General features: G+C 42.7%; 1 protein-coding gene across 3 annotated transcripts in view; it reads right to left on the reverse strand.

Annotated features, from left to right (window-relative positions):
- The window catches only part of FRAS1 (Fraser extracellular matrix complex subunit 1), a 419,525-nt gene that overhangs the window by 203,336 nt on the left and 202,495 nt on the right, over positions 1–13,694 (reverse strand). For all 3 annotated transcript variants that reach the window (XM_044766202.2, XM_044766201.2, XM_014865057.3), the window contains exons 15-16: positions 7,716–7,859; positions 210–350 (exon numbers count right to left, since the gene is read on the reverse strand). In XM_044766202.2, the coding sequence (XP_044622137.2) occupies positions 210–350; positions 7,716–7,859 (285 nt within the window). The remainder of the gene's footprint in view (positions 1–209; positions 351–7,715; positions 7,860–13,694) is intronic.

Genomic DNA, 13,694 nt, shown 5'->3' on the forward strand with positions numbered 1-13,694 from the left:
CTCTTAGTACCCCAGCATCCACCCATATCTCCCACTCCCATACCAAATACACATAGGTTCTATAATGAAAAATCCATTCCTTTTAAGTTGACTTTTTCCCATCATACACACAAATTCCCAAGTAAGCAGCATATGGCACCCAGGGTAGTCAATGATGGTGATGATGATGACGATGATGATGATGATGATGATGAATACTCACGTCTTACCTTTGCATTTGCCAGTGGCATCAGCGAAGTACCCACCAGGGCATTCAGAAAGGCATTTGCCATCATGCAACACTGTCTTCTCTGTACAGGTAAGACATCTGGGACTATTGGGGCCACAACTCTTACAGCTTTGGTCACAAGCTAAGGGGGAGAAAAACCCATCAGAGAAGGTTCTCAAGTTTGCTCAACAGTGAGCAAAAGGAGCAGAGACGTCTATTCTTTACAATGTCCACAGTTGGTTATCAACATAGCAATCTCATTTTCTGGTTGCTCAGCTGAGTTCTGTTTCCTTGAGTCCAACATTTCAAAGGACTCTGTACTTTGTGTCTCCACAGTTGAAGGAGAACCAAAGAATTATTCATTGAACTAAGTATAACGAATACTCTGTGCCACACCCATTAGCATATCCAATTTAATATGGGATTTAAAGTTAAAATGGCCTTGGAAGCAGGGTTGCCAGATGCCCAGTTAAATTTGAATTTTACATAAATAATGATTAATTTTTTGGTTTGAGTTTGTCCCAAATATTTCATCCTTCATTTCATCTGGCAACCCTAGTTGGAGAGAGAATTCAGAAACTCAGAGTTCTACTAAGCAAGGTCATGCTACAAAAATTATGTTGAAATTGTTGAACTTCACACAATCTTCCAGGACCTACTCATTCACTTATTCATTCATTTAGCCCCTAAAAACATTGCTTAAGCTCTGTGTCAAGTACTGTGCCAGGTGATAGAGACAAAAAAACCAAATCACCTTGGTCTCTGCTTTAAGAGGCTTATTAGTCTAACAGAGGGCGATAGACATTTGCAGTATTAGAAATATTAAAGCTATCATCTAGATCAGTTTGTACAGGCACAAATAAATATGAAAAAATGTGCGTGGGGTAGGAGGTAGGAAAGGTCAAGAAAGGATTCATAAAAGCAGCGACCCTCAAGCATTGTCTGGGGATGTGAGTCAGAGCATGCCAGGCTGATGAGAATGTACCCCCGGCTGAAGCAGTGAGGCAAGTAAAGGCCCAGAGCCTGGCAAAAGCCTGGGCATCCAGGGAAATGGCAGTTCCATTCAGCTGGAAAAGTGGAAAGGACCAGATTATAGAAACCTGTATTCCAGGCCCTATAGTCTAGATTCTCATCCTGTGAAAAGCAGCAGGAGCCCCTGCTAAGTTTTAGACACAATAGAAACTTGGCCCTATTTGGGTATAATAAGATCACTTTGGCTTCAGTTTGGGGGGGCAAGGAAGGAGAGTTGGGGCCTAGTTGGAAGACCATAGCAATCCTCATGGAAATGGAACAAGATGATTAGGGGTCGAACCAAAGCTGTGGAGGAGATGACAGATTTGAGAGCTATGTAGGAGAAAGTGTCTTAGGTGGGGCTTCCAAGGGTCTGGCTTGGGGGATGAGTGATGTCACTCACAGAACACAAGAAAGAGAAGAAATGTGGGGGATTATGATGGGGCAGTTTTGGGTATGTGCAGTCAAGTAAATAGCAGCATTTATAGTTCTAGAGCTCAGGGGAGAGGCCTGGGGGTCATCACACATAATGCTGAAATCAGAAATCAGTTGGTTTTTTTCAGGAAAAGCAAGAAGGATAAGACAGAAGTAGTCAAAGATCTAGAAAGCACCAACATTGAATGAAGAAAGAAAAAACTAGCAGCGGTGACCAAGAAGAAGTAATCCAAAGGTAGGAGAGAAAATAGGAGTGTAGTAGCTGAGAAGCCAAGGGAGGAAACTGTTTCATTAACAGTGCAGGGAGGACAAATAAGGTCTGAAGAGGGTTAACTACACTTAGACGTTGAGATGTGGGTGACCCGCGCCACAGCCGCTTCAGTGGAGTCATTGGACAGAAACAAAGTGAAGGACATGATAATAAACTCTTCCTTTAAAGGCTCCCAGCTGTGAATGGAAGGAGACAGAGAAGGAAATCATTAAAAGGGTAAGAGGATGTTTTGTCTCTCCAATATTGTAAAAGCTCAAGGCAAATTCAGATCCTGGGAAAGGTTTTTAAAAAGACAAGAGTTTAAATAATCGTTGAAGGACTACGTAAGAGAAAAGGGGGATGTACATTCAAAAGTACAGATGGAGAGAGGAGCCCTGACCAGACCAGAGAAAGGCCTCCTTTTCTGAGAGTGGGAGGAGGGAGGTGAGCGGGAGGAGGGAGGTGAGCGGGAGGAGGGAGGTGAGCGGGAGGAGGGAGGTGAGCGCGAGCGCAGCTGCGGCAAGTCTATTACACAATCTACTCTACACTCACTGGCTAAATTCTTTAAAAACAAAAAATTCTTTAAAAACAAACCTACTTCCCACTGTGGGAGAATCAATATTTCAGGAATAGAGAACTGATGAGATTTATTCTGCCTGTTCTCTTAATTCACCTATACCATGCTAACCTCCCGAAAACTATTTCCAAGACTTGAGCAAAAAGATGCAAGAGATGGGGCCAAATGTTCCATCCTGCATCCTGTAAGATTCAGTATCTTTCTAGAAGCAAGCATGGAAGGCGAGGTAATCTTCAGAAAATCAGAAAGGCAATAATTTTCATATCAGAGAAGAAGAAAATCACCCCAACTCATAACTGGAACAAAGAAGCAAATATGAATCTGAAAAGCCTTCTTCCCTCCCACGCTCCATAAAAACTTCTGAAGTTTCTAATTCCAGAACTGACATCTCAACAGAACTGAATAATCTACAAGCTAAGTAGATCTTCCCAGAAATGAAGAATTGCAGAAATTTTTTTAAAAATTAAGAAATGACCAACAATAAAAACATTACAAGTAAAACATTTTGAGGCACATCTACAGTAATACTCAGAATGTAATTTGTAAATTTAAACGAAATGATTAGAGAGATGTTACCACTCCCCAAAGTAGTCTATAACTTCAATACAGCACTAATAAAAATTCCAGTTGAATGTTATTAGGAATTCAATAAACAGACTCTAAAGTCTATGACCTGCTAAGTCAACTTTGAAAATGAAGAGGGGGGCCGGCCCCGTGGCTGAGTGGTTAAGTTCACACGCTCCGCTGCAGGCGGCCCAGTGTTTCGTTGGTTTGAATCCAGGGAGCGGACGTGGCACTGCTCATTGAGCCACGCTGAGGCGGCGTCCCACATGCCACAACTAGGAGAACCCACAACTAAGAATATACAACTATGTACCGGGGGGCTTTGGGGAGAAAAAGGAAAAAAATAAAATCTTTAAAAAAAAAAAAAAGAAAGCAAATGAAGGGGAAGGAAAGGGAGAATCTGCCCTATCAGATATTGAGACATACTGCAAAGCAATAGAAATTAATGAACAAAATAAAACAATGTGATAGTGGTACAAGAACAGAAATTTACACTACTGGAATAGCACAGAGACAGACATATGTGAATATAGAAATTTAATACACAGAAGAGATCAATGAATAAGGTTAGTCTGAATTACTAGATGAGGTTGGGAAAACTGGATCCCCAAGTTTAGAAAAGTCAAACTGGATCTTGACTATAACCCATACACATATGGGGACTCCAGATGAATCAACAACTTAAGTTACAATAAAATCGCCAAATTAAAAGAAAAAAAGTAGTTATAATTTCTTTCTGAACTCAAGCAGAGTGGGTCTTCTTAAACAAAAATTCAAAAGCCAAACCTTAAAGTAAAAAGTGATAAATTAAAGATTTCTGTTCAACAAAGAGCACCATCTTAAAAGTTAAAAAGTAACAGAATGGAAAAATATTGCCTATTTAAGACTGACAAGAGGTAACATCCGCAACATACAAGGAACTCTATAAAACCAACAAGAAAAAGGCAGTGAGGCCAAAACAATTTATAGAAGAGGAAACTGAAAAGTCCAATAGGAGTTGAAGATATTCTCAAACTCATTAATAATAAGAAAGATGTAAATTAGAATGAAATGTCCCTGTATACCTATTGGCCAGAAAAAAATCCGAAGCTTGCTAACACCAAATGCTGGTAAGGATGTGGAAAACAGAGAAACCTCATGCATGGGAGTGCAGATGCTGGTGAGCTGGTGGGCACTGCTTAGTCAAATAAAGAATAGGCAGAGTGAAGAAACCAACAATTCTGCTCCTGGGTTATCCATCCCAGGAACCTCCCACACAGGTTCACAAAGTGACACGTTCGAGGCTGTTCACTGGCGCTCTCTAGTGATGGTGTGAGGATGGAGGATGTCACCGGGAGAGTGGATGGGTAAGCTGTGGGGATGCAGACCAGGAAGTCCTATGCAACAGCAAGAAGCAAAGGGAGATAATGCAGCAACACAGGTGAATCTTAAAAACATATTGTTGAGTGAAAAAAGAAGAGAACAGCATGAACTCTATAACATGATATCATTTCAGAAAATCATATATACATATATACACACTCAAAATGACAATACCCAGTTTATATGAGCCCATAAAAACAAAAAGATAAAAATTAAAATAGTTGCCAAGGTGAGGAAGGGAAATGCGTATAAAAGGAAGGAATGAGAGAGAGAAGAAAGGAGAGAGGGGACAGGGGGAAGGAAGAGAGAGAACAGCTAACAGAAGTCTCTGCACTTGCTTTGATGTATTATGTTAGCCAGAGTCAGAAAAGCCCTTCATAATAGTACACGGACTTAAACGACTACAGAATGAGGAAGTTTTGTCCTTTGAATGTCCCCACCCATAATACCTAATATTTGTAAAACTCAAAGCATGTACCACAGACAAACGTGGTGCTATAAATTCTTCCAGCCAGGGCCGACCACCGTTCATAACAGGTTATGCTGGATTTTTCTGAGCACTTGACTTTGAGATTTCTATGGATATGAGCTGCTTGGTTATAAATTATTAAACAAACACCAGCTGGTCTTTATCTTGAACAGCACTAATATGAATTGGAAATAAGTCAGCTATCAGCATCAGATGTCTTAATTAACATTCCGATACCAATCAGTGACTTGGTTCACTGTTGTTTTAGAAAATATTTATACGAACATTTCTGAAGGCATTTGATAGAAACTTAGAGAACTCTAACAATTTTATGAAAGTGTAAACTCTTGTCTTGTCTATCAAAAGGCCCGGTGGTCAATGCCAGTGGCATCGCAAAGTCTTGCATCATGCTACGCACGTGATAGGCATTCGGTAATTACTTGTCAATCAGTTGATTGGTTGGTCATCAGAGCAATGGTCCATCTTCCCATCTGGAAGTTTTCTTTCTGCTTCTTTGTTTCCAAATGTACACAACAGCATTTCAGATGTATACTCGCTCCCTAAGCCACCAATTCAGTAGTCTTCTTTTTTAATTATTCCAGTCCACAAGGAGCTCTGGCTTTCTTCACTCAACCTATGAGGCCAAGTAGATTCCTACCCCTCACCACCTCAAGGCCCACACTAACTATCCCTCCTTTTAAATACATGCTTTCCCAGCAAAAGTTGCTTTCTCAATCTGGATAGTACTTTGTTGGTAGCAGGTCAGTGTCACGACTCCTCATCAGTAACAGTAGCCGGCCTCCTTGGGGACTTATAGGGTAAATGCCTTGAGGCCTTTGCATTAACGCAAATTTGACATCTGCCGACCTTTAGAGAATACATCTGGCTTAAGTGAGCAGGAAAGTGATGCTAGCAGAAAAAGACGAAAATGCTCAGGCTAATGGCAGCCTGGCCTTTCTTTCTTTGTTCTCTTCTGAATCCATGTAAAAGCCACCTGTGACTCATCCATATCAAGTGAGATTTTTCACAGCAGCGATGCTGATGGAGTTCTGCACAGCTTTAAGTAAGCAGCTGCCAAGGCTATCTCCCTTTCCCAAGATGAGTGGATTTGTCAAGTCCCAAAGATCGTCTAATTTTTGCTGTTGCCCTGCTAGGTAAACAAAATGAGGACAATAACCCAAGGAAGTTTTACGGCCTGCACATTTTTATTGATTTAGTGGACTTAGGTATAAAAAAAAAAAGTCATCACGGCCTTTCTATAGGTATGACCATCATAGTAAACTCAGTTCAAACCTCTCATTCACTGTCAAGGCCTGGCAATGTCCATAAGGGCAGCTGGCTGATCTAAAGACTGACTGGACGCCAAGGAGGAAGGGCGAGAAGAGGATCGACAGAGGGGATAACGAGAAGAAGAGAGGGAAAAATAGGCAGAGGTTAACAAGGAGGGCATCACACTACAGCAAGCAGCAGAGCAGGTAAAAGGCAGTTAACACCTAAAACCAGAGGACATAGGCTTGAATCCCAACTCTGCCCCTTACTAGCTAGGTGACCTTAAGCAAGTTTCTTAACCTCTCTGTTTCTTCATCTGGAAAATGAGGATGATAATAATAACTACATCATGAAACCGTTGTGAAGATTAAACACCAAGCACTTACATAGCACTTCCTCTGTGCCTGGCACTGTGCTAAACGCCTTGCATAGATTAACTCAATCCCCAGGACAGCCTTCTAAATTCAGTACGTGTTAGTTTCCCTTTGCTGCTGTAACAAACTGCCACAAACCCAGTGACTTACAACAACACAAATTTATTATCTTATAGCTTTAAAGGTCAGAAGTCCTGCAACAAAGGCATCATCAGGACCACATTCCTTCTAGAAGCTCTACGGGAGATCTGTGTCCTTTCCGGGGTCTAGAGACTGCCTGCATGCTCATGGCCCCTTTCTGGCATCGCTCTGACCATCTCTCTGACCTCTGTTTCTGTCTCAGGTCTCCTTTTCTGACTCCAACTCTCCTACTCACATCAACACTCCTGTGATTATAGTGGCCCACCCAGATAATCCAGAATAATCTCCTCATCGCAAGATCCTTCACTTCATCATACCTACAAACTCCCTTTTGCCATCTGAGGCAGCAGATTCCCAGATTCGGGCAATCAGGACACAGATATCTTTGAGGCGCCATTATTCTGTCTACCATGGGTACTATTGCTTTCCTCATTTTACCAATGATAAACTGATACGCAGAGAGATTAAGCAACTTGCCCAAGGTCATGCTTTCCCCTCTATACCTGCCGGCCTCTCAAAGGGTGAATGTTTATAAAGCACTTGGAAGAGCGCCTGGCACAGGAAGCACTAGCTGGGTTAACTCCTACTGTTACGCAGTGGCTGTTAAAGGTAGAACAGACAATAACCACTTGAGCTTTAAGTCAGCGGCACCAGCACCAAGGGTCGATCGGCCCTCGGCTGGCCTCAGAGTGTCTTTGTCTCCGTGAATGTTTGGAAGGCAGTCTGGTGTTGATGAAGAGTTAGGGATTTGGAGAAAGGAAGCCCCACTCCTGTCCTTACAGCTGTGGGTCTGGAGCAAGCAGTCTGAGCCTCGCTGTCTTCATTCACAGGATGAGACTAGAATGAGCACCCCTGTCAGGGGGCGGGGTTTTTAAAGGGGATCCCACCAGTGAAAAAAAGACATGTTTCATAAACTACTAAAACTCTGTTGATGTTAGCAGCCATTCGCGTTTTTTTTGAGCAAAAGAAATGTTGGTTAGGGTGCTATGTTTTGAATAAAACAAGGGATGCTGGAAGAGGAAAAGCTCTTTGGCAAGCGAAGCCCCCACACTTACCGCTGCAGGTCCCCTGCTTGTTGTAAAACCCATCACCACAGCTGGTCTTGCAGCCACCCTCTCTCAGCACTTGGAAGGGGTCTCTGCAGGCCAAGCAGTGCTTCTCCGTGGGACCCCAACAGGCCGCACAGGACTCGTGGCAGGCTGCGGGCAAACAGCAAAATCATCAACAACCTCCAGCAGAAAGGACTGGATGCAATTTTCCCTTCAAAGGTTTTACAATTTACAAGGAGGATGTTGGCTCCTTCATTCCTAAACCACTGTGCACATATGTACATCACAAGAGGAAAAAAAAAACACATCCCCACCAAAAAAAACTATTTCTGTTGGCCAGGAGTACAACTTCAATAAACTGTTGCTAAGAGAATTGGAACCGGAAATCAAGGGCTTTGAGTAATGAGAATCACAGGGAAGGGAATCAAATTTTCTGGACAAAGATAGTCCATCTAATGAAATCAGATGGCCCTCTATCACTGTGCCACCTCGCCTTTTGTAACCACACAAAAAAGTGCCAACAAGATAACCGCTCCCACCTCCAGCACTATCAAAATCAGCCAGGGCAAGATGTCACGTTCTCTAGTCCTTGGTCAGACCTTGAAGCATCTGGTACTGCTTGATTGCTATTGCTCTTCCCCTCCCTTTCCATCTCTCTCTTTCTCTCACCATCCTCGTCCTCTGTCCTATCTCACAACTCTTTTAGTCTCCCTCAGTCTCTGGTTTCCCTCAGTCTCTGGTTTCCCTCAGTAGCATGAGCTCTAAACATGTATTTTGAGGACTCACGGAGCCTTTCTCTTACACCTTCCGTTTCTAACTATACATCTTCCTTTAAGATCTGAAAATTTCCTCTTCTTCCAGCATTTGATTTTTTATTACTATTAATGCTTGCTCTTCACCTTAGTATGTCTGTAAAGAGGCCTATTCTGAATGATTGAATATATTCAGATTTGGTTAACTCTCTGTATGGCTAACTGCATCTATGCCTCTGTTAATGCATGCTAATTTTCAAAAAGTTTGCTTTAAAATGGAGCCCAACCTATTTTGCAGAGGTATTCATTCTGACCAAAATTGGGAGGGAGAATGACTTTGCTGACTGCAAGTGATTTGTGAAACATACATAGCAATTTAATTAGGTACCCCTTTGGAATCAGAAGAAAGGATGCCTGCCTTGCAAATCTCAAGATCCAATCCTCTCCTCTCAGGTCTAAACTGCAAGTGAAAGTCTTAATGTCAAACAGATTTTCATACCAACAAATTTAGAGATAGTTATGAATTGTGTTAAGTGCTAGGAAGGACTCTTCAATAAAGAATAACAGTGGCGGGGGTGGAAGGGACCAACTTTAGATAGATCTAAAGGATGAGAGGTGGCCAGCCATGGGGAGAGCCAGAGAACAGCACGAATAAAGTTCTCGAGAAGGGAGGAGTCAGGGGTTCATGAACTGAAGGCTGCTCCTATGGCTGGAGCTGTGAACACAGTGGGGCACAGAGGGCCACAGCAGAGCATAGTGGGGCACAGAGAGGCACAGCAGAGCACAGTGGCCTGATTCATGGCTAGAGGGGTCGGCAGGGGCCCAATCAAACTTGACTTTGGAGACCATGGAAAGAAATTAGGATTTTATCCTAATTGCAGTGTGAAGTCATAAATGGGCTTAAGCAGGATACATGCAAGCCCCGATTTCGACTTTTAAAAGCTCTCTCTGGTGGCTTACAGACTTTCATGCAGGAGTCTGCTGTTCTGGTGTGGCGACCAGTGTGCAGTCTGCTGCTTTGGTCCAGGTAAAAGATGACGATGGCAGGTGGAGAGCAGAGATGGAGGAAAGTTTACTCATTTATTATCTGGTTCCCTCACTAGACCACAAGCTTCAGGGGAGCTGAGTCCATTTCTATTCTATTAACTCTGTGCTGAGCACACTGCTTGGTGCTCTACAAACTTCACTTATAGTTAACTCCTTATTTATATTTTATAAATGTTACATGAGAATATTGTTTGTATTAGGATAAGCCATTGACACTACATTATAACTAAAGATGTGGATGCAAAGTTTCCAGTAACAAATTCTACCCCAAACACACACAAAATCACTTATTCAACTCTCCTTCAATTGCTGACCGTAGTCATCATCCGAAGTGTCTACCCTTGTTCATGCCTCTGCCTTACTGGTTCAGAGTTGATTCAAAGCTGTTATCCGAACAAACGAACAAAAACCCAATCTCATTTACAAGAAGGTATGCAAACCTAATCTATCAACGTTCCAGAGAAGCACCTACTGCATGCAAGATGCTGTGCTAGCCTGTGGGGCCTGTCTAGCTGGTCGTGGGCGAGCACGCTCCCTGAGGCCTGCTGAAGGAAACATCTAAACCACCCAACACTTGAGTGCACTGGCGACATCGTGCAAACTGCACTGTGGAGTAAGTGTCAGAGGGCATGGTGAGTGAGGCTAAAAGGACACCAGGGGCCAGATCACGAATGTCAGGCAGGCCAGGGTAAGGACCTTGGACTTCATCCCATACAAGTTTTAATCACAACAGTGGAATTGATCAGTTTGGCTTTTTAGAGAGTTTACTCTGCAGTGGGGAGAGGAGAGGGTAATTAAGTCATCTTTAAGGGATGAAATCATTTTTGTCCAGGGGGTGTAGAGGAGATGAGAAAGTGAAGCACAACCCCCTCGGTTCTCTACGGAGACTGGCTGATGGCAGTGCAGACACTCAGCCACACTGGCTGTCAAAACAGTAAAAACACTTCCCACGTGGTTGGTAAATGGCTGTTGTCCTGGCCCCTCCCTGATACTCCAGCTCCATCCCAGGGAACCCTGGCAGACACCATACTCCAGCAACCAAAAGGTTTGGCACAGGAGAGGGTCTCAGGTCCCCCCTCCTTCTGACCGATCTGATGTGTGCCATACTGCTAGTTAAATATTTTTAATATTACACCTAGTGTTGCCAATCAGAAGAAGGGCCCAAGGATGAGCAGGATAGAGGATACAGACTTAGGAACGGCCCTCAGGCCCATTGCAAACTGAGCCCTACCTTAGATTTCAGCCCTGCCTTCTGCTACCCTCCTCACGCATAGCAAGCCTACGGAGGAAGGTGCCCTAAGCATGCCACGTGCCTGTCCGTGGGTTCTGGATGCCCCACACAGGATTCACCCAGTCAGCAATGCCTCTGGCTCCTTCCACAACCCCTGTAATCTTGTTTATATTTGAGAGGCCTCCTAAGTTGTCACCACAACAGTGAAGCTTTGCTGAACTTGTCCAAACAAAGTCCGTTTCTCCTTCCTCCATGTTCCTGCAGCATTCTGAACATGCCTCTCTGCTGCTGTTTATCCTACTGCACCAATTCCTCAGTTACAGACCAATCCCCTTCAATGGCATGTAACATCCTCCAAAATAGGGGCCATGATTTAGTCATCTTAAACCCCCACTGTCCAGACTGATGCCTAGGACAAAGTCAGTACTCACTAAATATATGTTAAATGAATGCATAGCAGATTTTTTAATTGGTTGTGAGGGATTCATCCTATCAGTTACCTTCAACATGGAAACAAACAAGCAGGAGGTCATAGTCTGAAGATATGATAACTTAAGATAGATAAACTTGAGGCTGTAAAATTTACCTCATAAACGCTGTAGGCCAGATCTGCTTATGATGACGAACACTTACGCCGCACCTGTATAGAGTACCAAATGTGATGCTGGGCCTTCTCTTCTTTCCATAGCGAACAAAAGGAATGTTCTACGGCCAGCCAGGATGGCAGAAGGGATTTTTATTTCATCATAGGACTATGCTGAGCTGTCATTTCTTCCCTTCTTTTTTGAGCTGTCATTTCTTATAATGACATACTCCCACTGTGTTTTGCAACTGATTTCTAATTTCTAGGACTGAACATATGCTACTGCAGATAATCTCTTTTTGCAGGCTTATTTTACAGGTGGTTTTTATTACATTCAGGTTATTATAAAAAAGAAGAGGTCACTCCCTGACTTTTCACCATAATTTCTCTTAGTGATACGTTTCAGATAACCCAGGGTTTGAATTGTATATTGTGAAAATTGTGGCAATAAATTAAAAAAGAGGGGGAATGAGAGAAAGCCATCTTCCTATCTCACATGCAGTAGATAATTTACTTAGGAAAGCCCCTGACTTTTCTGGAGCATAACGAGACATGTGTTGGCTTGCTGAGCAATTCATTTCAAAATGAAAAGGAACGAATTACTTTTCTTTTGGCAACTCCATACTGAAACTCTAAAAATAAGAAACTTCTTTTCATACTTGATAATTTTGAAATAGAAGATTGTTGTAAAAATTTTTTAACCTGTGCTTCTCTAAGAATAAGATGCAGCCCTTTTTCCAGGGATGTGTTAAAAGCATTTCCGATGGGCCACTTATTTTCCAGGAAGTCTTCCCAGACCCAGGCAGTGGATATGGACACCCGTGGGCACAGCCTATGGTTCAAACTACCCCTCAGAAAGGAGAAGGGGCCTTGCTTCCTCACCTTTTCCATGGGCTTTTGGAATAAGTGTCCTTGCCATTACCAAGAATTAGCACACTTGATCAGCAGATCCTTTTAGATTCCTCAGTGTGGCTACTGTTCAGATTTCCAAACTGTCAAGAAGTTTCAGCTTGAAACTACACAGAAACAGCCCAAACTCCTGCATGAGCAGGTATGTCACACACAAGTCAAAGTCCTTCTCTCTGTTCCTTGTCCATTTTGTAGCAGCTGCGAGCTTTCATTCTCAACTCACAGATGACTGGGAAGTATGCGCCAGGTTTTAAAGTATTAGCAGGAGACAGTGGGTAGATCGCCAATAAGAAGATCTGGCTGGATGAAAAATTTTTCTGTCTTAAACTCACCTTCACTGTTCCCTGCTTTCTTAATCTCTAAAGTGGGAATAACAATATTTGTTGTACCTAACTCACAGGGATATGGTGAGATGACATACTGGAGAAAGCAGAAAATGCTGTACGTGATCATGAGCGGCACACCCTGGGAGATCTGGCAAATCTTGTTTTGACTGGCATCAAAAGCAACTATAAAGGGAGCAAATTAAAGTGCAACACGAGACAGAAGAGGAAGGGATGGAAAAGACGATGGGAAAAGTGGGCTCACTTAGAAAGGGAGTGAAGGCAAGTAATAGAGCCCTCAGGGGTTATTCCAGCAGCAGCCTCTAAAGCTCTTTCCTTGCAATCTCTACAAAACATCAGTGAAAGGCCTTTGGAAAGTGAATGAAAATACCTCGGTAAAGCCCATGGAGAAGCCCAGATGCTGGGCAGCCTACTCTCCCTTCTCCTCATCACAGTCCCACTTAAGGCCCAGGCTACTTGCCTAAGAAGCACAAATGCCAGACAAATTTAAAAGGAGAAGCTCATCTGAGTAATCATCATTTAAATCCTTTTACTCCAATCTTCTTCTGTTCCCTACCAGGCTGGGTCTCTGCCCCTAAGCTGCTTTCCTGTGCCGACAGAAGCCATACACCTTGAAACAGGACTGTCTGGTCTCCACATGTTCTGGAAACCCGTATGTACTTAAGGGAGCTCAGAACAGAAAAAATACAAACATGAAAATTTTTCAGCCTCGTGAACAGCCGGAGATATGCAAATTAAACAGAAAAGTAGCATCTAAATGCAATGGATTAGCTGCACACATAGCAACATGTATGCATCTTAGAAACAGTGTTTTGTGAGGGAAAAAAGAGGAAAAGAATCATTCATCGATTATAACAAATGTACCACTCTGGTGGAGATGTTGATGATGGGGGAGCCTAGGCATATGTAGGGCTAAGGGGAATCTGGGAAATCTCTGTGCTTTCCTTTTAATTTTGCTGTGAACCTAAAACTGCCCTAAAAATAAAAGTCTTTAGAATAAAAGGAGAAAAGAATGAAATATCCACCTAGTAATATTTATGAATATTTAAAATACATGCATACAAAACAGTAAGAGCACACAACAGAAAAATACACATTAAATGGCATTGGAATAGTTAC

Source organism: Equus asinus, chromosome 3, assembly GCF_041296235.1.
Source record: "Equus asinus isolate D_3611 breed Donkey chromosome 3, EquAss-T2T_v2, whole genome shotgun sequence".
Classification (NCBI taxonomy): Eukaryota; Metazoa; Chordata; class Mammalia; order Perissodactyla; family Equidae; genus Equus; species Equus asinus.